At 42.0% G+C, this 24675-nt stretch overlaps 1 protein-coding gene across 1 annotated transcript in view; it reads left to right on the top strand.

Moving 5' to 3' along the window:
* L3MBTL1 (L3MBTL histone methyl-lysine binding protein 1) overlaps positions 1-24675 on the top strand; it is a 65696-nt gene that overhangs the window by 6838 nt on the left and 34183 nt on the right. Inside the window, exons 4-7 of the mRNA XM_069077651.1 lie at positions 519-660; positions 1239-1362; positions 1859-1985; positions 2658-2739. Coding sequence (XP_068933752.1) covers positions 519-660; positions 1239-1362; positions 1859-1985; positions 2658-2739 — 475 coding nt within the window. The remainder of the gene's footprint in view (positions 1-518; positions 661-1238; positions 1363-1858; positions 1986-2657; positions 2740-24675) is intronic.

Below are 24675 nucleotides of genomic sequence, written 5' to 3'. Positions count from 1 at the left end.
GATATCAGTGGGATGCTGGGGTTGGAATAAGAGAACCCGAGTTCAAATCTACCCTTCTGATACAACACCTGTGTATAACTGTGGACGGGTCACCTAAGCTCCCTGGTTCTCCATTTCCTTGTCTATAAAATGAGGGGGTTGGACTAGATGGCTTCTGACCATGACTCTGACCCTTTGATCCCAGCTTGAAAGGGAAGGAGAAAGGGCTCAGCAGAACACCTCCCGCTGTCCCCTGAATGGCTCAGAGGAAGTTCACAAGTATTCACAAGGACATTCTCCACATGGGCCCAGCCACCCCCCCACCCCCACCAAATACTCAGTTCCTGAACTAGGGTCCTTGTGGCTCTTCTTCTGGGAAGCCCCTCTCAGCCTTCTCCCCATCCTCCCAGGACTTTCCATTGCATGAAGGCTTTTGGCAGTGTGAAGGTGGGAGAAGGGGGCTTATTACCCTTGTTAGACCTGGAACAAGAAGGAGGAGGGCCAGTTGGAGCCGGCTTACCGTCCCCTCTCTCTGCCAGCTGCGGATCAGTGACTATGGGACGCTGAAGGTGGTGGGCACAGACAAGATAACCTCCCCAGAGTTGCTCCGGGAAGACTTGGACACAGACAGAGCCCCTCTGGGCCCAGTGGGTGGTGGTGATGCTGCCTCTCAGATGCAGGGTAGGACATTCCCCAGGCTGAGTGCTGGGCCTCAGGACCAGAGAAGAGGGTTGAGGCTCTGTGTGCTCCTAGGCAGAGGCTTTGTGGGGCTCCTTCCTAGTTAGGCTTGTGACCTGGCTGTTGAGTCCAGATTCCCTTTTCTTGGGATCCATTGTGCTTGGGATTCCCTTGGGCTTAAATCAGAGGTTCAGGGTAGGAGTGGGGTGTTTGAGGGGGTGAATAGAAGGGGAGGTTGGGTCATCGAATTCAAGACTCTCCAAGTTTACCTTTTTTTTTTTTTTTTTTTTTTTTTTTTTTGGGGGGCAGTTGGGGTTAATTAACTTGCCCAAAGTCACACAGCTAGTTTTTTTTGTGTGGGTGTTAAGTGTGTGAGGCCGGAACCGAACTCGGGTCCTCCTGACTGTGGGCCCGGCGTTTTACTCACTGTGCCACCTAGCCACCCCCAAGTTTACCTTTTACCCTAGAGGAGGGAGGGTAGCAGAGACACATGTGGTGATGGATTAAGGGTCTCAGGGACTAGGAATGAAGCCGGGAGTTATGGGACCCTAACTACCTCACATCCTTTGGTCCTGATATAGAATGCCCTCAGGGGCGCCAAGATGAGGAACCTTTGGGCCATTGCCACATGTGTGGGCGTCAGAATGTATCAGGGCAAATCAGGGGTTTCTGCAGTGAGCAATGCCATCGACAATTCAAAGAACGGTAAGAGGAACGGGGACCTGAGGGCAGAGTAAAGGGCTCCCCCATCTCAGGCTAGGGAACATAAGAGATCCCTTGGCCTCTTTGAGTGAGAGGCTTTCTAGGACCACTAGAGAATCTTTCAAACATCTAGGTTATTATCCAGGACTGACCCCTAGCTCAGTGGTTAGGAAACCAAGGCCCCTCTCTGGCCTTCACTCCCTTATATGTGCATCTTGCCCCCTGGAATGTAAACTTCTCAAGGGCAGGGAGAATGTGCAAAGTATTTGTGTCCCCATACTTAGCACATAATAAGTTCATAATAAATGTTTTTCCATTCATCCATTTTGATATTCAGTTCATTGAATCCTGGAGGGAATTGGTTGAGATGGACAGGAAGGCAGCCCCAGGTGTCTCTATTTTGAGGGGATAAGAACTAGGGACCTGTGTGGGCCCTATGGAGAGAGAGAGAAGACCCTCATTTCCCTCAGGTCTCTCTGTTTCTTCTTTCCTCCTTCAGGTCTGTGATTGTGGAGAACTCGGGGGGCAGCAGCACCAACACATCTGAGCTCCTGAAGCCTGTGAAGAAGAGGAAGAGGAAGGAGTACCAGAGTCCCTCTGAGGAGGAATCTGAGTCTGAACCTCTGGTAGGAAGAAAGGTCTGGGGAGAAGAAGAAGATGACGAGGGTGGTGACCCAGGCAGGGATTAGAGGGCCCACAATGCCACATGTGCCTTCATCTATTTGTTAAGATGCTTATTGGAGTCCTTGTTGTGTGTAACGCCATGGGCTGAGGGGTAGGGGTTGACAATTGGACTAGACCCACCCCTGTTGTCAGGGAGCTGATAGCCTGACTTGGTAAGAAGATAGGGATGCTTGATAGGAGGGGCATTCTGAGTCCTTGGGCTCACCTAAGTAACAGCAGCAGCAAAGTCTGTTGGAAGAGGACATTAAGGGCCTGGGTAGCAGTGGCCACTGAGTCACATAGCTGCTTCCTGAAGGGGAGAGAGAAGTGTGTATGTTGGAGATTTGAGGGTGCTAAGGGCTGGAGGACAGGGGAGGAAGGGGTATGGGAACAGCCTTGAGGAATTTGGGAGAAATAGAGAGAGCGTTGTCCAGTTTGCCCCCATGGTAGCAGCTGGGAGCCTGACCTGCGCCTAGCACACTGGATGTGTTTGAGGCCTCAGTTTCCCCATCTGTGACTGCCAAAGCTCTTTGGGTAGTACATGTTTGAAAGAACATCTAGGGGGCTATGCTGACAAATTTCACTTGGGGCAGAGACTCCATCCAAGAAACTGGGAAGAGGCTTACCTTCCACAGGAGAAACAAGAAGAACGGAAGACCTTGGAGGCCGAGCCCACTGCTGACACCCCCGAAAGTGAGGAATGGAATAGCCAGCCTGGTATGGTACCTGTGTGTGCAGGAACAACAAATTCACATGGGGGGCAGTGTGTCTGTACTGTTAGCCTGTAGATAAGAATATTTATCATGAATGTATATGAGTAGATTTATCTGTTTGAAATGGTTATGGAACAATAGTGCAGAACCCCAGAGCAGCTACTCTCAGCCAGGTGACACAATGGATAGAGTCCTGGGCCTGGAGCCAGCAAGACTTGAGTTCAAATCCAGCCTCTAACACTTCCTATTTGGGTGACCCTTGGCAAGTTACTTAGCCTCTGCCTGCCTCAGTTTCCTCAAGTAGGAATAATGTGTGGGGATAACAGCACCTACCTCCTAGAGTTGTTGAGAATCAAACAAGATAATATTTGCATAGTTTTAAGGGCCTGGGTAGCAGTGGCTCCTGAGTCACACAGCTTCTTCCTGAAGGGGAGAGAGAAGTGTGTGTGTTGGAGGTTTGAGGGTGCTAAGGGCTGGAGGACAGGGGAGGGTGGGCTTGAGGAATTAGGGAAAAATAGAGAAAGCGTACACAGTAAGTGCATAATAAATACTTGCTCCCTTCCGCTTTCCATTCCCATCTCATTACTCTTATGTGTGAGTTGGAGGAGGAGGTAGGATTATTTTTTTATAAAACTGTGCCTGGCTCTGAGTCTTCCCCACTTCCCACGCCCTCACCCCCAGCTTCTCTAGGATGCTTGTTTCTCCATCCTAGTCTTTGTCAATCTAGCCCCTAAAGGGGTGGTTTTAATCAGTCAGTCAACAAGCATTTTTTATGTGCCAGGCACTGAGCTAAATGCTGGGATATAAAAAAAGGCAAAGGGGCAGCTAGGTGTCTCAGTGAATAGAGCATTGGCCTTGAAGTCAGGAGGACCTGAGTTCAAATCCGACCTCAGACACTTAACACTTACTAGCTGTGTGACCTTGGGCAAGTCACTTACCCCAATTGCCCTGCCTTCCACCTCCAGAAAAAAAAAAGACAAAGAAAGGCAAAAACAGTCCCTGCCCTCAAGGAGCTCATTGTCTAATGGGAGACAACCTATAAATAAGGAGATACATAGGCAATATATAAAAATTAATGAAAGTAACTTGAAAGAGGGGAGAAAGAACACAATTTAATTTTTTTAGGAACAAAACTAAACTTCTCACAAAAGAAACTTTATAGTTTTTTCACAGAAAATCAAGCATTTGAAGCATATTCCAAATTTCATCTATTTCATGCTATTGGCTTACTTCAGGCTTAAACCCCTCGTCCCCTATTGTCCCCATGTGTTGAAAGTATCAAATGACCCTGTCCAGGTCCTGCCTCTTGTTGATTCTTATTTTGGCATGGTGGAGCGTGAGTATAATCATCCATGATCGAGTGTATTGTGAGACTGGACTGGACTGGACTGGAGGGGTGTTTATAGCTTAAATGAATAGAGACATTTGTTCAGTTTTCAGTTATGAAGTCCTAGGTAAGAAACAGAATACCTTAGGGTCATTGGTGGTATTTTCATTGTAGCTGCCAAATTGGTAGTGGGGGCTTCGAGGAAGGGTCAGTTTGGGAAGTGAAAAAGCTGGTTAAGGAAATAGCATCTGAGGATACAATGGAGATTTTGACTGTGGTTTACACCATTAGGCATGATGGGTCCTTGACCAGGATTGGAGTATTCCTAATGAGACCAATAAAATATATATTTGCCTGGAATTTGTGAATCTAAGCTTTAAACTGAAAGAAAAAAAAGGCTTTAATGAGGGCTTTAAACTGAAAAAGGGAAAAAAGAGAGAAAGAATTGCACATATACTATCTATGTTTATATATAGTCTGCCAACAATATGTAAGAACGAAGTTAGCACTAAAACATCTATCTGGTCTTGGATATCTATGGGAAAACTATAGATGATAAATATGGTGAACTAGAAAAATCCATATAAGGAGGCAAATTCAACCTTCTATAGGTATCATTGAAACTTGGTAGGATGATTTTCATGGAATATGACTCTAAGGATATACCTGATTCAAATGAAACAAAGCATAAGAGAAAAGGAGAGTATTATTATGAATACTGTCAGTGCCATAGGAGTGAAGCCCAGTCCTTCAAGGGCATCAAGAGGAGCCATTTGTGTGAAGGCTGTCCGTATCTACTGGCCTGATATAGATCTGATTCTTCCCTCTGGGTTCTCCCTCTCCCAGGTTCTTAACATATTGAGGAATGAATCTCTCAATTCTTGCTCTCATATACTAGTCACTCCCTTTGCCTTCATCGACAAAGGTTCATTAATTTAGTAAGTAGTTTTAATTGAATTTTTAAAAAAGGAACAATAAAAATAGAAATGTTAATCACTTAAAACATAGATAGCATATACATTCCATTTGAGGGACAGCTAGGTGGTGCAGTGGGTAGAGCACTGGGCTTGGAATCAGGAAGACTCATCTTTCTGAGTTCAAATCTGGCCTCACACACTTACTAGCTGTGTGACCCTGGGCAAATCACTTACCCCTGTTGGCTTCAGTTTCCTCATCTGTAAAAAATGATCTGGAGAAGGAAATGGCAAACCACTCCAATATCTTTGCCAAGAAAACCCCAAAATGGGGTCACGGAAAGTCAGACACAACTGAACAACAACAAAAATATTCTTTTCGATCCCATGTCCAGCTTCTGGCAGAAAATTCAGGTTAGCACCTGTTTCTTCCCCAGCTGAGGTCTTCACTCCCTAAGTACAGAAACAGTATCTGGCCATAAATGTCCCACCTCCCAGATGTAGCACCAGGTGTGGGGAGATACCTAAGACTCATTTTGGGAGTCTTAATTCACCATAAGTGCAGAGGCTTGAAATCTAGAAGACCCCTTACCTTTCTGCTAGACTTGGTTTGGACTATTTGCCTCTGTATTATTCACTGAAGCATATGAAAGACTATTTAAGGCGTTACCCAATGCCAAGGAATGCCTTTATTCTGTCTCAGTCTCTATGAGACAGGGGCCATTGACCTAGACCAGGAGGGGAAGGACCTTAGGAGCCACCCAGTCCAGCCATCTCATTTGATAAGTGAGGAACCTGAGGCCCAAGTAACTTGTCCAGCCTCACACAATTAGAAAGTGGCAAAAGTGAGATTCGAACTTGGGTCTTATGACTCCAGTGTTCTTTCCATTTTCATACTTTTTTTCACTTTAAAAGTCTGCTACTTTATCTATCCTTGAAGCCTGCCTTCATTAGGAAGGTTGATGCTTAAAGGCTTCTAAGGTTGCCAAGACCAGTAGAATTTGTGTCTTAGTTTGGAGCCTGGAGATGGGAACCCAGTGTAGGAACCCATGTTTCTCTTCTCTCTACCTTCTTAAGTGCATGCATGATTCTGCATCCAATATCATGACCATCCATCTGCCTTCTTTACAGATAAAAGGCAAATGAAGCTATGTCAGGGTGTCAGTCAATAAGAATTTTTAAAGCACCTACTATGTGCTACATTGTGTGCTAAGTACTAGAGATACAAAGAAAGGCAAAAGATGGTCCCTGCCTCAAGGAGCTTAAAGCCAGTGGTTTGACAGAGGGCTAAACTGCCTTTTGTTACATTCTTTTGCCTACTTCCAGTAAAAAAAAAAAAGTTGTTTCTACAAATTCTGTGAAGTACATTTGAGATAACTGTAAGCATACTTTATAAGCATCTATCAGTTATATACATTATAAACATCAGCTGGCTATGCCACAGCTACAGATAACTGTAACAACTCCCCTGTATTGTATTAATACAGGTCCCTCACCTTTAACCTTTTAGAATTGGATGCAGCAAGCATGAGTAAATGTTTAAAAAAGAATATTTATGATAACTCCACAATCAGTAGACCAAGAACAAAAGTCACAAAATATATAACACAGAGCATCCTGTCACAGGGGTGTGTGCCACTGATACATGTCACAGACATCAGATACAGAAGTAACATGGGTCCATATAACAGTAGCCTTCGATCACTAGCATATCAGCATGTTTATCAACAAAACATAATCTAACATTAAAAGCATACTGCATAACAAATAGCTAGGTCTTCATAGTTACACATTATGTGCACTCTAGCTGTATGGGGAACCACTCCCCCATCATTGTTCTTGAAGTATCATTAATTAGCTTGACCACTAGCCCACTAGTCCTGGCTTTTTCTGTGGCTTTAACTTGTAGGGTACAAAGGCTGACTGTCAGCATCCTCAGGCCTGCTGGCCTGCACTCCCTATCCTGAGCACAGAGATGGCTCAAGGTAACTAATTCTCTCTCCAGGTTTCCTGGTAGCCTCCTGATAGAGTTGGGATATTGGGTAAGTGGCTTCTTCTGGGCTAGACTTCTTTCCTCCCTCTGGAGAGAGGCCCCCCTAAGTTCAGGATAAACTTAACTAACTTCCAGCCTTCTCTCCCGCTCTGTGAGAAACTACAAGGGAAGAATGGATTCTTTTCCTCAGAGCTCAGTTAGCTAACTCTCCATTGCTCTTGTTCGGCCAACCCAGCTTCTCAGTAAGGCAATAGTTGGTTGTGATGTATCTCTTTACAGGGTCTCTTTGTTAAAAACTGGGTTCTTGAGTTCCATTGTTTCTGATTCGCCCTGGTCTAGTCTGTTCCATTGAACTACCTCTCTGTTTTTTAACCAGTACCAGATAGTTTTGATGACTGCTGCTTTATAGTCTAGAAGTACTATTCCCACTTTGTCTCCTCTTTTCCTCATTTCCCTTGATATTCTAGATATTTTGTTTTTCCAAATGGAATTTTGTTAATATTTTTATCAAATTCTAGAAAATATCCCCTTGGTAATCTGATTGATACAGTATTAAAAGTGTAAATTAACTTTTGGTAGCATTGTCATTTTTATTATATTGGCACAACCTAGCCATGAACATTGAATATTCCTTCAGCTATTTGAGTTGTTATTTATTTCTTCAAGGAGCAATTTGTAATTGAATCTATGTAAGTCTTTTGTGTGTTTGGTAGATCAAACCCCAGATATTTTATGCATTTTGTAGTTACTTAGAATGGAATTTCCCTATAGTTATGGCTTCTTGGGTTTTGTAATTATTATATAGACATGCAATTGAGTTTTGAGGGCTTATTTTGTAGGCTGTACCCTTGCTGAAGTTATATTATCTCAGTCTCCTTACTGATTCCCAAGCATTTTCCAAGTATGCCATCATATCATCATCAGTTAGTTAACAGTTTTATCTCCTTCTTACCTATCTTTATACCTTTAATTTCTTCCTCTTGTCTTATTGCTGTTGTTAGCATTTCTAGAACTATATTAGATAATAGTGTGGAGAATAGGCATCCTTGCTTCATTCCCATATTTATTGGAAAGAGTTCTAGAGTATCCCTATTGCATATGATATTTGCTTTTGGTTTTGATAGATACGTTTTATAGTATTAAACAAAGGTCTCTCTGTGCCTATACTTTGTAGGTTTTTAGCATAAATGAATATTGTACTTTGTCAGAGGCTTTTCCTTTGCCTATGGAGGTAATCATTGTTCTTCACAGGGTTTAACCATTCTTTGGAACTATTCTGTTGACTGACATGTTATCCAATCTTCCATCTTCTTAGTTTAGTAGCTAATGATAGTAATTACTGACATTTATATAGCATTTTGAAGTTTGGAAAACAATTTCCATGTATAATTATCTCATTGTTTCATCCTGGGAGATAGGTGCTACTATCAGCCCCATTTTACAAATGAGGAAAAGGAGGCTGAGAGGTTAAGTGACTTCCCTAGGGTCACACAGCTAGCAAGTGTCGAAGGCAGAATTCCAACTCAGGTCTTCCTGACTCCAAGTCCAGAACTTTATCCAAGTTTTCTTGGTATGGGGAAACTTTCTATGGGTCTAATGTCATAAGTGTTCCCTGACACACTAAGATTTCTTAATTCTGTCCCGTTGCTGAAGTCTGTGGAAAGGAACTTGAGTGTCCTATCCATCAGAACCTTTCTGAGCTGATGCCACAGCTGGAGTGGGAGGCCTCCTTCAGCCAGGCTGGGAGTATGTCTTCTCCATCTTCTGAGATTCCAAAGAGCAGATCAATAGGCAATTTACATCTAAATATCAGCAGGGATGGAGTTAAACCTATAACATCATTCTTGTAGCATTGTACTTAACCACTTAGAAATGCTAAGTGCTGACTCCTCTAAGACTTCTGTAAAGACCTCAGTCTCCACCACACAAATCCTAGAAGAGTTCTTAGCCCTTGAAGCCCTTTGGATAGGGCAAGCTAATTAGTGTTTCTATCTAATCTGGGTCAGAATTTACTCCCTATGGAGACGCTATGTTGCCCACATACTAAACAGAGGAGCTGTAAAACTAATATATCTTCAGGCCAATATCTTCCAGCTGATGTGACACTTTTGTTTCATTTTTTCACATTCTTCAAAAAGTCTTCCCAAAGATGCGACACCCTCTAGGTATATCAATACCTTTAGGTAGGTCAAGTTCCCAACCACCTTTTCCATAAGCTATTGAAAAGTAGTAGATGACCTAAAGATTCCTGGGGACATACTCTCAAATTAATAGACTGTTAGGCATATAAAGTCTGTCTTCTCTTACCACTGGGATTCTAATAATATATCCTCTGCACAGGGCTGAAAACCAGTGACTTACCTGGCAGACAGTCCAAGCCAAGGCATTTTAAATTTGTAGCATTGGTTTACTGGTTCATTTTTCTTCCCTTATTCAAAAGTGCAGGAGTCTACACACATCTGGATCTTCCTAGTCTTCTGTCCCACTATTTTGGAGGGGGTATATGAACTGAAGGATGCCCGATGATGCCATTGACCAGCATCATCCACATGGTCAGATGGTTTTTAAGGTCTTCTGTCTCAGAAAGGGTAACCTTTTAAGATGACTCTTGAAACAGTAAGTTGGGTTGCGTGCTCCATGAGCACACACCCTATCCTGCTCTTGCAATAAGAGCATCCCACGATGTTAACTCCTTCAGTAGTCCTTCTGTTCCTCAGGCACCAAATTCAAATTCCTTTGGATGCACTGTTGCTGAGGTGAAGGAGCCATATGGATTGTGATGCATCATTGCCTACATTATTCTGTTAGTATTTTGAATAGGCAGCAGTTGTTCTTGATCAATACTGATGACACTTTGTGAATGTTCACCAGGTCAATTAAGTCATAGAATCATAGATTTAGAGCTGGAAGGGACCTTTAAGGTCATTGAGACCATCCCTCTTATCATATAGCTGAGGAAGATGTGTTACCTAGAGGCTAAGGGACTCTGCTCATGGTCACACAGCTAGTAGATGTCTAATACAAGTTTTGAAGGCCAGCTTTCCATCCAAGTGGGATGAACTCAGGGATGGTTGTAGGGGAAGCACTCCTTAGGTTTTCTGGGGTCAGGTAGTACACTGTTCCCAGCCCCATTGCCAATTCATCAGCTTCTGCCAAACCAGGGCTCCATTTGCCTATTGTGTGTATTCAGCATGCCCTTGTCCATCTAGACCAGAGATGTCAAACTCACAGGCCCACAGACAGTCCAGAAGTCTTCAAGTGCAGAACCAGATTAGAATGTAATTGAAAAATGTTTAACAAAATAAATAAAAATGCATGTCCTAGATGATGCTAGCTTATGGTTTTCTAAAGTCAATATGCTGTGGGCAGAGATCCCTTTGTATTGGAGTTTTGACACCAGCTCTCCCTGCCTTCAGCTACAACCCACCCTGCTGCTCGTGGTCTAGCTTCATTGAGGCTTCCATGTCCTCTGTTCCTTCCACCCTTTGTCCTTCTGGTACAGGCCGTTCAATTCATCATTCAGTATATCAGCAGATGGATGATTTCTCACTTGGCCTCCATAGCCTGTACAGGACAAGGTGTTTTGGAGCCATCTGAAGGCATTTTTCTTCATTGCAATCCTCTTTCCCATTTTCTGTCTTCTGTTCAAATCACTCTGATCTCTGCAGCCACTGGTCATGCGCAATCTACTTTCTTTCCCTTTAGGACAAGCATCGACAGATTCTCACCCAGCAAACCATGGCTCACTTGGGTCACTTCATCTTCATTGTCTAACTCTCAGCTTCCAGAGAAGCCTGTCTATAAATAGCACAAAATCAGAGAGGGTTTCCCCCCTTTATGTCGTTAGGCATTAATGAACTGGACACAGGCTTCCTACAGGGTCACTGCTCCACCATATTGCCTCTCTAATCTTTGCAAGCATTTTAGCATTGTGGCCTTTGATTCAGACCGAGTATAAATTCTGGACCTCAAAGACTTTTCTAAATTAGTCTTGTCCACATTGGTCCCCCTCAGGTACTATCGTATCTCACTGGCTTATCTTACCTAGGACTCAAATGATTCCCTGTCAGACAGGCATGGGGTTCTCCCGGAGAAGCTCCTTAGCTTGGGGATAGTGAATCACCAACACCAGTAAGAATGTAATCTAAAGTCCATCTCTTGCTGTTGTGAGAAGAGGTGTCAGTCTCTTCCCCCTCCCCCAAAGGCATTATAGTCTATAGATAATCCTTCTCTTCCCACAAGGTTTCAGACTTTTAAGCAACTTCTTATCTTCAGTGTCAGGTCTAGTGTCAGTTTCTAGGCATTTCCAACAATTTATCTCCCCTGGGATGAATGCATCACTAATTCCACTGATTTGCTTTAATTAGTCCTTCACATCTCCCCAAGCTGTTCACAGCATCATATATGCTGCTTTCAGAGCCATTGTCCTCAACATCAATAGGGCACCCCTAAAATAGGGGCTCACTGGGAGGCTCCAAATTCACTGCTTTATGCCAGTGTTTCCTACATGTTGCATCCATTCTGCTGACCTCTGCTTAAATCACACACAGCACTGTGATAAATGGGAATCCTTGTCCACACAACCTTCCAATAGTAACAAGCAATGCAACACAGCAATGGAATGAAATGAGAAACAAAAGCAATAAAAGTAGAGGTGAATGAAATGTAGCTGTTCTATTGAGGAATGGAAACTATAAGGAATAACAATTTTTTTAATTATCTGCAAAGCCTACAAGAAGCCAAAAAAAAGGTTTAGTTAAACAGGAATGTGGCATGGGAAGCTGCACCAAATAGACTCGCAAAATATATATATTACAAGGTCTAAAGAGGAAAAAAAAAGAAAACTATAATGAAGTCCCTTTTATAAATCGCAAGGTGGTGCTGTGGGAGGCTGCAGTCAGTTGTTTTGCCCTTAGGGAGGTATTAAGCACCTGGCACTGTGCTGAGATAAACAGAAAGGCAAAAGATGGTCCCTGCCCTCAAGGAGCTCACAGTCTAATGAAGGAGACAACATGCAAACCACTGTGCAAACAAGGTCTAGACAGGACTAATTGAAGAGAGTCAGCAGAGGGAAAGCACTAGAATAAGGGGGACTGGGAAAGGTTTCCTATAAAAGGTAGGGTTTCAGCAGGGGCTTGAAGAAAGCCAGGAGATGTGAGGAGGGAGAGCATTCCAGGCGTGGAGGACAGCCAGAGAAAATGCCAGAGATGACATGTCTGGTGTGGGGCCAGAGACCCAGCATCACAGAGTACATGGAGGTAAGTGAGATATGAGAAGCCTGGAAAGGGAAAGAGGGGGCAGCTTTTGAAGGATTTTGAATTCTAACTAAAGAATTCTATTTGGTCCTAGAGGTCATTAGTGTTTATTGAATGGGGGTGGGGGAGTGACAGAGTCAGACTTCTTTTTTAGGAAGATCACTTTGGCAGGTGAGTGGAGGATGCAATGGAATGGGGAGACCAGCAGGCTATTACAATATCCCAGGTGTGAGGAGATAAGGATCAGCCCACAGGGTGGTGGCAGTGTCAGAAACGAGTAGGGGACACATACCAGAGATGTCACTAAAATAAAATCCTTGGGCAACAGATCAGATTTGGAGGGAGTAGAGGAAGGTGAGACCCAAGCTGAGGATGGCCTCGAGGTTTCGAGTGTGGATGGCTAGGAGGATGACGGTAGCCTTGACTATAGAGAAGTCAGAAGGAGAAGACAGTTTGAGGAGAAAGTCCTCTAAAGTTGTTAGAACTCAGACATATGGTGGCCATCGATATCTCTCAGCACTCTGCCCCCCTTATATATCTCCTAGGGTTTTAATACATCTTTCGAGGAGTAAAATATATTCAGTCTCTTGGCTTATGCCCTGATACCCACTGGTCAGTCCTCTTTCTTTATAGTGTGGTGTGTCAGTCAGCTTTGAAGGGTCATTAACTTAGTAAGCCATTTAATTGGATTAGGAAAAAAGAATAATAAAAACAGAAGCATTACTCATATGGAATATAGTTTTAAAATGTTTTTGTTTTCCATTTAATTTTTATTTTTCTTCTCAATTAGATGCAAACAAAATTTTTTTTAACATTTGTTTCTTTTTAAAATTTTGAGTTCTATATTCTTTTCCTCTTTCCTATACCCCCCCCTCTTTTTTTTTGCGTTTTGGAGGGGGGAAGGCTGGGCAGTTGGGGTTAAGTGACTGCCCAAGGTCACACACACATCTAGTAAGTGTTAAGTGTCTGAGGTCGGATTTGAACTCAGGTCCTCCTGACTCCAGGGCTGGTGTTCTATTCACTGTACCACCTAACCACCCCATCCCCTATCCCCCCTTCTTGAGAAGGCAAAAGATTTGATATAAATTTTGCCTGTATGTCTTCATATATCTCCTCAAACTAAATATAGTTTTTCAATTTTAATTTTTTAAAATTTGACAATTTTTTTAATTTTTAAAATTCAATAAAACTTTATTTTAAAATGTAAAAACAATTCTTAACTTGTTGGCCTCTACTGTGACTGGTGAGATTTGACCTTTTGCCTATAGTTTACCATCCTCTAGTCTAGAGGAAGGTAAGGATGGTGAGTGGACTAGAGACCATGCCTTAAGAAGGCTAGTTGAAAGAACTGGAGATGTTTCCCCTGGGAGAGACTTATAGCCCATTTATTGTCTGTCTTCAAGTTTGTGAGGGCTATTAATATGGAAGAAAGATCTGAAGAACTAATATCATTTGGTGGAAGTTTTAGCAAGAGAGAATTTTTAAATGCATACGAGGAACCATTGGAACCAGCCAAAGAGGAGTGGACAGTCTCAGTGGGTAGTGACTTCACCATGAAGGAAAATCTTCAAGTGGAGACTAGATGACTCCTTGCCAAGGATATTGTAAAAAGACTTTCCACCCTGTGTTGGAGATGACCTTTAGAGACTCATTCTGACTCTGAGATTCTATGAGTCTGTATTCCTAGCTTGGTACCTGTTTCTGTCTTAAATAGAGCCAGCACCAGATTCTGGTCAGCTAGGTGGCATAGTGGATATAGTGCTGGGTTTTTGAGTCAGGAAGACCTGAATTCAAATCCTGCTTCAGACCATAACTAGCCATGTGACATGAGGCATACTTCTCTCAGCTCCAGGCTCCTCATCTCTATAAAATGGGAATAATAATAGTACCTGCCTCACAGATTTGTTATGAGGATCAAATCAGATAGTATGTGTGAAATGCTTTGCAAACTTTCAAGCACTATTTAAATGTTAGCTATTATTATTATAGCTTTGGTGACTTCTCAGTACTGACTTGATCTTTCTGTCCCCTATGAGCCTTGCTCACTACCTATGAGGTCCCTCTTTTTAGGATAAAGTCATTTTGTCCTTTGGATCCCAGACCTGCTTGCCCTCATTCTCCATTTCACCTTTAGACACCTTTAGACATATCTCCCTCGTAGAATAAAACTACTTCTCTTGATCCCCAGGCTCACTACTTTGCCTAAGTTTAAAACAGCCCTTGCCTTACAGCTGTATCCTTGCCTTGAACTGGGTAAAAAATTCAGCCAGAGTTGTAATAAGAGATTGATTCTATTCCAAACCTTCAGTCTACTTAATGAAACCTCAGATCCCCTCAGTCTTGGGATTAGGATTGTTATTGATGAAATAATCCCTTTTTGAATTTATGTGCAGGTAACTACTGCCCAAATCTGTCTACCTCAATGCAGAAATTACAGAGATAAAAACCTAGTTTTTGTTATGTTTAATCATAAGTTCAGATCTCAGACCCCCAAATAAATAAATAAACCTGAACAAAAATTAGGATTCCAGTAAGACCTCTTACAGACAAAATTATATCATAATGACAGAAATTATTTTTTTATATATATTGCAATCTTGTACATTCTTCTTAGGCCATAAAAGTTAAAAGATTTATTCATAATCCCATGCTTCCTTTAAATGTCATAAAAGTTAAACAAATTTAGTTTAGCAGTCACAATCTCATATACTCCCTAAGGAAACAAACCTAGTTAAATAGACTCTAGAGGTAAACTAAGTCAGGTTACAGATTAAACAGTTTGCAAAATCCTACACTTAAAAACCTACAAAGCTATATTGTGAAGTACTCATAATGGACTAATTGAGAGAAAGGGATAAAATCCTTCCCCAATAAAATATTTTGGGGAGGTTTTAAAGATGTACTTTCTTTTTTCTCTCATTTGGTTTCTTATCTCAAGAATGTCCAATGTGTTTCCTCAATATTATTATTCCAGAAGTCAGGTTTTGATCAGATGAGGTTAATATTAACAGAAAACTGGCTTTTAGTTAATCAGAAGTTACAAGAGGGATGGCCTTAAGCACTGAGTAATAAAAATTAATCATAGGAAATAAAAAATTTAAAAAAAATTCCCATTACAAGCTGTTGTCAGCAGCTGTCACATTACTGGGCTCATGGAATTTCCTCAAGCTATAGTCTCATTGTCTTTCCCCTACCCTGCAGATCTAGTCATTAGGGAAAGGCTGAAGACATTTCAAAGACTGTTTGTGCCCTTTCCCAGAGTTAATTAACCTTCAGCTATTGAAGTGTTTGTCTGTTTTTGTTCAAGGATTTCAACCTTTCTTTCCTTTCTCTCCTCCCTTCTCTCCTTCCCCATTATTTGTTGGGCCTTACTTTTTTCTTTCAAAGAAGATAATTAAATCAAAGGATTACTTGGAATTTCCAAACTCACCCAATTTGGTCAGATTTTACAGTCTGACAATTTCCTCTGTCTGCTTGTACCAATGCCTACCTTGCTTTATCCCTGAACTTCTCCCCTGTATACCATTTCACTGACTGCCTGAGTATTCTGTGTGGCTTTTTGCCATCAACTTCATCGTTAATCCATATTATTATCATGCTCTAAACCTTTCTTTACTTTAGGCAGTGTGGTGGGAAAAGTATTGGACCTGGAGGTAGGAGAGTTAGGTTTAATTAACCAATCAATCAACGGGCATTTTATCAAGTACTTGTTACATTCCTGATACTGTGCTCAATATTGGAGATACAGGTACAAAACCAAGTGTGGCAATGCACACTTGTACTTCCCACCAGTACAGGGGAGGTTGAGGCTGGACAATCTCTTCAGCTCAGGAGTTCTAAACTGCAGTGGGCTCTGCTGAGGGGGTGTCAGAATGGACATTCACATAATTAGACCATAGGAGGGGCAGGCAATTGGGCCAGGTCAGAAATGGAGCAAGTCTAAATTCCTGCGTCCATTAATAGTGGGATTGAGCTCATGAGTCATCCCTGAATTTTCGGCCTGGTTCAGATAGAGAGACAGAGTCTACAAAAACAAACAAATAAAATTCTAAATTTAAAAGATGTTTAAACAAAAAGGAATGAAACAGTCTCTAGTTACAAGGAGTTTAAATTCTATTGGGAAGTATGTATATATCACTGTTGTGTCCCAGATGTGTAACTGGACAAATCCCTTAACAATTTTGTTTCTTCTTTTGTAAAGGGAGTGATAATAGTTGCACTCTCTAGTTCCTGAGCTTTAAGATGCCATCTAAATGTGAGCTACTATTATCATTTTCATTATTGTAATTTTATTTTATTTTTGCTTTTTGGAGGGCAATTGGGGTTAAGTAACTTGCCCAAGGTTACACGGCTAGTTTTCTTTGTGTGTGTGGGTGTTAAGTGTCTGAGGCCAGAACCGAACTTGGGTCCTCCTAACTCTGGGGCCGGTGCATTATTGTAATTTTAAAGACCATGCTTATAATTTTACTGGGGTAGGAAACTCCCTCTATCAAAGCACATCTGCCCTTGCTTTGTGACTGAGATGCTTAGAGAGCTGTCAGGGTACACTGAGAGGTCAGGTGATTTGTCCAAGGCCCCACAGCCCCTATGTGTCAGAGGCATTTGAACCCCTGACACCATGCTGCTATGTTTTGGATATCTTCTAGACTGTAACCCTCACAGACTTGGCTTATGAGAGATGATGACTTATGAGGGCTACTCATTAGTATCAGTGGGATAAAGTCTTTGTTAATACTGTACTTTCCTACAAGTATCTGGATTAGATTTAGGCAGCTAGGTGGCATGGTGCAGAGCTACCCTGGCCAAATTACTTCATCTGTCTTGGCCTATTTCCTGTTCTATAAAATGGAGATGATGAGAGCACCTACCTCTCAGTGGTGGTAAGGACCAAATGTCTTATGTAAAGCTCTTTGCAAACCTTAAGGCAATGTATAAATGCTAGCCATTATAATGATTAAGAACACACTCTGCTCTCTAGAAGCTTACATTCAGAGCTAACAATGCATGACTAAATTCAGGCTTCCCTAATGCACTGAGCTAATGCCACCAAAGGGAGACTGTTTATTCTTTAACACAGACCTATTCACATCCCAGGCAGAACTTCTGTGCTGGGCATTTTTCTTGAAATCCTATTGCAGGTGTCTTACGAGGCTTCCCCTCCCTTCCTTGCTTTTTCCAACACTTAGCACAGTGCTAAACACATAGTAGGAACTTAATAAATGTTCATTGATTGATTGAGGGATTGACTGATCAAGGGGAAGGTCACAGTGAAGCTGGTTCTTTTCTCTTTTTTTTTGGAGAGGGGAAGGCAAGGCAATTGGGGTTAAGAGTTGGGGTTAATAATTGCCCAAGGTCACATGGCTAGTGAGTGTTAAGTGTCTGAGGCCGGATTTGAACTCAGGTCCTCCTGACTCCAGGGCTGATGCTCTATTCACTGTGTCACCTAGCACCCCTTTCTTTTTCCTTTTACTAACTTTTTAAAAATTCATTTTTTAGCTTAAAGACAAAAAGGCGAGAGAAACCATTTCCATGTGCACAGCACAGCATAAAAAGAGGATTCAGTATAAAACCACAAATTTCCATTCCACACTATTTACTTTTTTTTAGAAAATTATATAATAAATACTACACATCATTCTCAAAGCTACCCTGCTTTTCTCTGCTTCCTTCTAAGTTTTCTTTTGTTCTCTACTGTATAATTTTTTCCTCCCTTCCTCCCCGCCCTGCCCTAGAGAAGGCTGCCATTAGGCACAAGTGTGTGTGTGTGTGTGTGTATGTAAAACCATACTATACATACTTTTGTGTATCAGTTCTTTCTCTGGAAGCATACAGCATCTTCTTTCATAGGTCCTCTCTAGTGGATTTGAATATTTATAATACTTAAAATGACTTAACCCTTCAAAATTGTTTTTAGAACAATATTGCTGTTACTGTGTGCAATGAATGTTCTCTTGGTTCTGCTCCTTTCACACTTCGTTCTTTCATGTAAGTCTTTCCATGTTTTTCTAAAATCACCCAAAGCTAGTGCTTTTCTGATAGAACCTAAGGGCCTCCTAGAAGGTTATGCTTTTCCTGATATGAGCTCCTTGGCTGGTAATGGTGCCCCCTGGTAGATGCTGATGCTCCTTGTCTCTGACCCTATGGACATGGACATCCCTGAGGCTCTTTGTTGACCAGTAGAAACCCTAGGGCTGCTGTCAAGTAAGCAGGAGATGCTGGAAGAGACTTAGGATGCTCACAGTAAGACCAGGGGCAGAGCTGCTTCTTAAGGGCCTGCCTTTAATCCCTTAGTGTCCAGTGTCCCATGAGGGAGCAATGGTGACAGCAACCTTTAGAGAAGTTAGTGGAGTCTCCATCTATATAGACACTTGCTGCTTCCCAGGGTGCTGTCTGCCCTCTCTTGGGTGTGAAAGGGGCTTTGATTTCAGAAAACCCTTAGAGGTTGAGAAGAGGAACAAAGTAGGCTCAAGCAGAAAGTCAGGGGGTGTGAGAATCAAGGGGGTTGAAGAAATCAGTGGTGCCAGTGGATGCTGTGTTTGGGGCCAGAGGACGATTACTTAAGGTAGAGGAGCAGCTAAATGTCTGAGCTGTGTGATTGTGGGCAAGTCATTTAACCCTGTTTGCCTCAATTTTCTCATCTGTAAAATGAGCCAGAAAAGAAAATGATAAACTAGTATCTTTGCCCGAAAAAAGCCCAAGAAAAGGGGTCACAGAGTTGGACATGCCTGAAATACTGAAGTACAATTTTCTGAGATCAGATTTAAATTGGGGCTTCCCGATTCCAGGACCAGCCCTGTATACCCTGCATCACCTAACAGTCTCTGGAAATCGACATGTCTACCTAGTGAATATATGTGAAAGTATAAGTATATATGCATGGTAAGGGGGTGTGATTTTATGTATGTGAGGGTATATGTATGCTCTGTACTTGTGATTGTGTATGTTTGCATGTGTAGATATATGTGGGAATAAGTGTATGTGTGGTACCTGCACATGTATGTACATGAGTGATTTGACTGTGATTGTACAAGTGTGCAAGGGTATACATGTATACTGTATCTCTGTATGTTGGGGGGAGATGTCAGTGTGCATATTATGTCTATGAGGGTATATAAGTATATTATGCCCAGGAATGTGCATTGGCATCGGAGAGTGTGCTGTGGACCAACCTGGTAGGTGATGCCTTGTCCCAGAATTTAGGATCTGGTGGTTTGGCTCTTCATGCTCAAGACTGGGATCAAAAGGCGGGGCCGTCCATCTTGTGTCTTGTCTTCCATGTCCTTCACAGGAGGCAAGCCCAGGGAAAGGACCAGGGATCTTGGAAAGCATGTGTTCATCAGATAACTAGTCTTAGCAATACCGAGCAGGTCTGGAGGCTGAGCTGAGGCTGGTCAGACGGGTCAGTGAAAGAACTAAAGTAGAACAGGTGCAAGACCATAGGATCATAGATGAAAGTGTGAGAAAGGAACTGAGAGACCACTGAGTCCGACCTTCTTATTTTATGGATGAAGAAACTTAGTCACTTAGCCCCAATTGCCTTGCCTTCCCTCCTCCAAAAAGAAGGGTGACGGGAAGAAACCGAGGCCCCCAGAACTTATGGCTTGCTCAAGATCACACTAGGAGTAGATAAGTAACCAGCTGATATTAAAACCCAGATCCTCCCTCTCCACACTCTGGGCTCCTTTCTAATGGCAGCTGCCTCAGCACCATGAAGCCCAAAGAGGACATGGTGGGGAGTCTGCTGTGCTCCAGCTGTTTGCTGGGGTTACCTGCAGCTTTTGATCCAAAACAAGCCTAGATGGACGGCTCCCTTCTCCCCACACAGTAGACTGACTCCTCTGAATTTCAAGGGACCTCATTTTTCATCAGTTAAGATCACCTGCTGCCTGTGTTAGAGAAAAGGAGCTACATTCCTAGGCCAGGTTAGGGTTGGAGAGGAGTCTGAGCCGGACTGGGACAATGGACTTTGCTCCTGGGGAGGAGAAAAAACGAAGAAAATTTGGTCTAGACTTGAGCACAAGGCTTGTCAGTTAGGCATTCAACAACATTGGTTGAGTGTGTGTGTGTGTGTGTGTGTGTGTGTGTGTGTGTGTAGCAGGTTAGGTGGCGCAGTGAATAGAGCACTGGCCCTGGAGTCAGGAGGACCTGAGTTCAAATACGGCCCCAGACACTTAATACTTACTAGCTGTGTGACCTTGGGCAAGTCACTTAACCCCAATTGCCCTACCTTCCCCCTCCAAAAAAGCAAAAAAAAGGGGGGGGTGTATGTGTGTGTATTTTGGGGAGAGGAGAATGAGGGTACCAAATGCATGTATTTAATGGTAGCATGTCAACACCTAGCAGGGCCACTGGGTGGCACTATGGTGCACTGAGCTCCAGGCCTGGAGTCAGGAAGATTCATCTTCCTGAGTTCAAATGAAGCCCCAGATGCTTACCAACTGTGTGACCCTGGGCAAGTAATTTCACCCTGTTTGCCTCAGTTTCCTCATCTGTAAAATGAGCTAGAGAAAGACATGGCAAACCACTCCAGTATCTTTGCTAAGAAAACCCCAAATGAGATTTTGAAGATTCAGACATAGCTGAAACAACTATATCCTCCCCAATATGTAGGCCCCCAGAAAACTACCTGAGGTCTAAGGCACTTTGTGGGTTAGCATCCATTAAATCAATCAATCGTCCAACCAATCAGTAAACATTTATGAAAAGCTGCTACCGTGTTTCCCCGATAATAAGACCTATCCCGAAAATAAGCCCTCCCCTTACTGTGTAAGATTCCTCTAAAATAAGCCCTCCCCCGAAAATAAGCCCTATTGAGATTGCTACTGTAGTGAAGGTGATCCCCTGCGCTACACGCTACATTACGGTACCCTCTGTATGCACCGTCCACCCCCCCCATGAAATGCACGCCGAGCTCCGAGCTGCATCCAATCAGAGCTGCAGCAGTGAGCGCATCATCCTGTTCTTCCCCAGTGATTTGCTTGCTGGCGCCATTGAGAGCAGTGCCGCGGAGAGCTGAGGCAGGACAACATAAGCCCTCCCCTGAAAATAAGCCCTCTGGTGTTTTTCTTTCCAAAAAAATTAATAAGACAGTGTCTTATTATCGGGGAAACACGGTATGTGCTAGACACTGCGCTAAGCACTATGAAAACCGTAACTTGTGAGTTCCCCTTACAGCCAGAGGACACATTAGTTCAAGAAAAAAAAGTATAAACAGCAAAGCAAAATAAATAAGATAAAATCCATCTCTTCTATTCACAAAGGAGAAGATAGTTCCAGAAGTTTTCAGTTCACTGCTTTGGCAACACAGGTGGGGAATATGTGCTACCAAGAATAAGCAGCAAAGGAAAAGGGGGCACATAGAAGCCATCAAAGCGTAGACACATTTGGTACCCACAGACCTAGCAGGAGGGGAGACATATGCATATCTTTGGGGGTGGCACCAACTCTGTGCTCTGTGTTCCTGCCAGCAGCAAAATCCCTCTTCTGCCTGCATAATATAATAAAATAAATAACTCAGCCTCCACTACCTTCTTTCTGGAGTAGTTCATCACGGCATGGAGGAAACACTTGAAGACCAGGCTGGCTGAGCAGAGGCTCTCATAAATCTTACCAAATTGACAAGGCTTCAGGTATGGACCTGGTGACAGACAGTGTGTCTGCCATCTGAGAAACAACAAAGCTAAGTTCTTAGAGTGTCTAGTAGACTGACAAAAGTACAGTGAACTTTTCAATCACAGTAATTCTTGAAGATCATCTGCTAGATTGGGGGGTTCCCAAACTTTTCTAGTCTATATACCCATTAACTTTCAGCAAACCTTCCCATACTACCTCCTATTCTATATGAAAAGGGTGAAATTCTTGAGTTTATTGGGTATATGCACATTGGAAATAGAGAGATTGAGAACAGAACTAAAAATTCTGATTTACAGAAAGAAGTTGTTACAGACAAAACAAAGGCCTTTTGGAATATTATGAGAGAAATATTTCCTCTCTGAATTCATTTGGTAGGTAACTGCTACCAAATAAATTTACTACAATGCAGAATGGAGGTAGAAACCTAGGTTTTATTATTGTGCTTAACCATAGGTTAAGGCTTTAGAGAAAACTAAAAACAATCATTAGTATTCTTTTTATTTTTTTAAAGCAATTGGGGTTAAGTAACTTGCTCAAGGTTACACGGCAAGTTATTTCTGGGTGTGGTGCTAAGTATCTGCGCCCGGATTTGATCCCCAGGTCATCCCGACACTGGAGCCGGTGCTCTTACTCGCTGAGTCACCTGGCCGCCCCTATTTATTAGTATTCTTACAAGCCGTCTTATAGGAAAAATTATATCAGTGACAGAGAAATAATTCCTTTTACATATTTCAACCTTGTACATTCCTCTTAGGCCATAAAAGTTAAATGACTTCCTTCAATGGTAAAAAAGCTGAACAAACTTAAGCAAAAAAAGTCCATAATCTTATATATCCCCTAAGGAAACAAACTTCATCAAACTCTATAGGTAACCTAGGTCAGGTTACAGATTGCATTTAGAGGGTTCACAAATAGTATAATTGAGGAGGAAGATTTACATGTTACCAAGAAATCAAGGATTGTTGAGATTCTTCCTCTGGCTTCTTATCTAAGGAATGTTTAAGACTTTAAGTAAATTTTCACATCCCATTGGACAGGTTTTGGTCAAGTGAGGTTAATATTAATAGAAGAAAGGCTTTCAGTTAAACGAAAGTTGCAGGAGGAATAAAAGGAAATTAAAAACCAGTGATTCCTATTACACCCTCTACTAGATCATAAAGGTTTGGTGATATGTTCAGAAGGAGGGAGTTTCTTAACTTGATAATTTTAATAAGGTATAGCAGGAAAAGTGCTTGCTTGAGAATCAAATGGACTTGATTATCTAATCAGTTAGTGGTGTATACAAAGACTAGAACTAACTCAGTCCCCATTGGGTCCCTTTTCCTCTCTGGACCTTGGATTCTTCATTTGTGGGGTTTTCTAAATTATTTTTTTCAATTAGCAAAAATCCACCTTCTCTCTTTATTCCCCTCCTCTCCCCCAATTGAGAAAGATTATTATTAATAATATTATTATTATTATCCTTATTACAAAAATTTATAGTCAAGCAAAACAAATTTCTACATTGGTCTCATCTGACAAAAAATTCTCTCATTTTATACTCTGAGTCCTTCAATTCTCTATTAGGAGGTGGGCAGCATGTGTCATAATAACAGGCAGCTAGGTGACAAAATGGATAGAGCACTAGACCTGGGGTCAAGAAGAACTGAGTTCAAATCTTGCCTCAGATATTTACTAAATGTATGAACATGGGCAAGTTGCTTAACCTCTGTCTACCTCAGTTTCCTCATCTGGAAAATAGAGATAATAATAACACCTTCCTCCCAGGGTTGTGAGGACAAAATGAGATCATATTTGTAAAGTGCTTTACAAACCTTAAAGCACTATGTAAATGCTAATCCTTTGGCTCTTTCATTTGTAAAATGAAAAGTTTAGAATATTCAGGAATTATTCCAGCTCTGACCCTCTGTGAATTTCTTAGGATTTCTTAAGTAGTTTTCTTACAGTGAAATTTTTTTTTAATTTATCTATATCAGTGCAGATTGTAGATACTTCCTACTCTCTTTTTCTATGCTATCCTTATCCATTTCTTCCCAAAAATCTCGTATGGAAGATCCACCCATACTGAATCCATATTCCTCTAATTCCTTTAATATCTTGGAGGTCCTCAGTGTACGACTTGGGCCATCTCTCTGATATCCCTTGCTCTCAATACATGACTGGCACACCTCCTTTTCCAGTGATATACATCACCTTGATGATGTCTTTTACCCCACTTTCATGCAAAATTATTGCTGATTATAAATCAACCTTTTCACTCATCATGTTTATTTCCACTGTCCTTTGGATGATTTGTCAATATGATTCTTATGAGATTATAATGTTTCATGATTTTCATGGTCATAGCAACAGTGAGATAATGCTGATCTTAAATAGATGGGCTTTGGTGACATTGAGCATTTATCTTTCTTTTTTAATTTTCTTCTTGGATATATCATTGTATTAATGCTGCCTGAAAATAGCACTGGTGTTTTAGACTACCACTTTAGACTGTTTGTTCCATTGATTTAGAATTAATTTGCAATCCACTAAAACTCCAGTTCTTTTTCTCCACCCCCACTCAGTCCACCTCTCTCTCCCCATTTCCTCCTCCCTCCATTGATAAGAATGAGAAAAATCTTTGTAACATATATTCCCACATTGACCATGTCTGAAGGTATATGCCATTGAATAGTTTTCAAAGGAGTTTCATTAAATGAATGTTTTGTCCATCTTCAGGCACTGCAGATGAAACAAGTGACCACACACGCACACACACATACACTATCTCACTGTCTCTCTCTCTCTCTCTCTCTCTCTCTCTCTCTCCCCCTCTCTC

The sequence above is a fragment of the Petaurus breviceps genome, unplaced genomic scaffold (genome assembly GCF_028583685.1).
Source record: "Petaurus breviceps papuanus isolate PSGF00001 unplaced genomic scaffold, PetGlider_PUasm1.0 90994, whole genome shotgun sequence".
Classification (NCBI taxonomy): Eukaryota; Metazoa; Chordata; class Mammalia; order Diprotodontia; family Petauridae; genus Petaurus; species Petaurus breviceps.
This window is presented reverse-complemented; position numbering and strand designations above follow the sequence as displayed.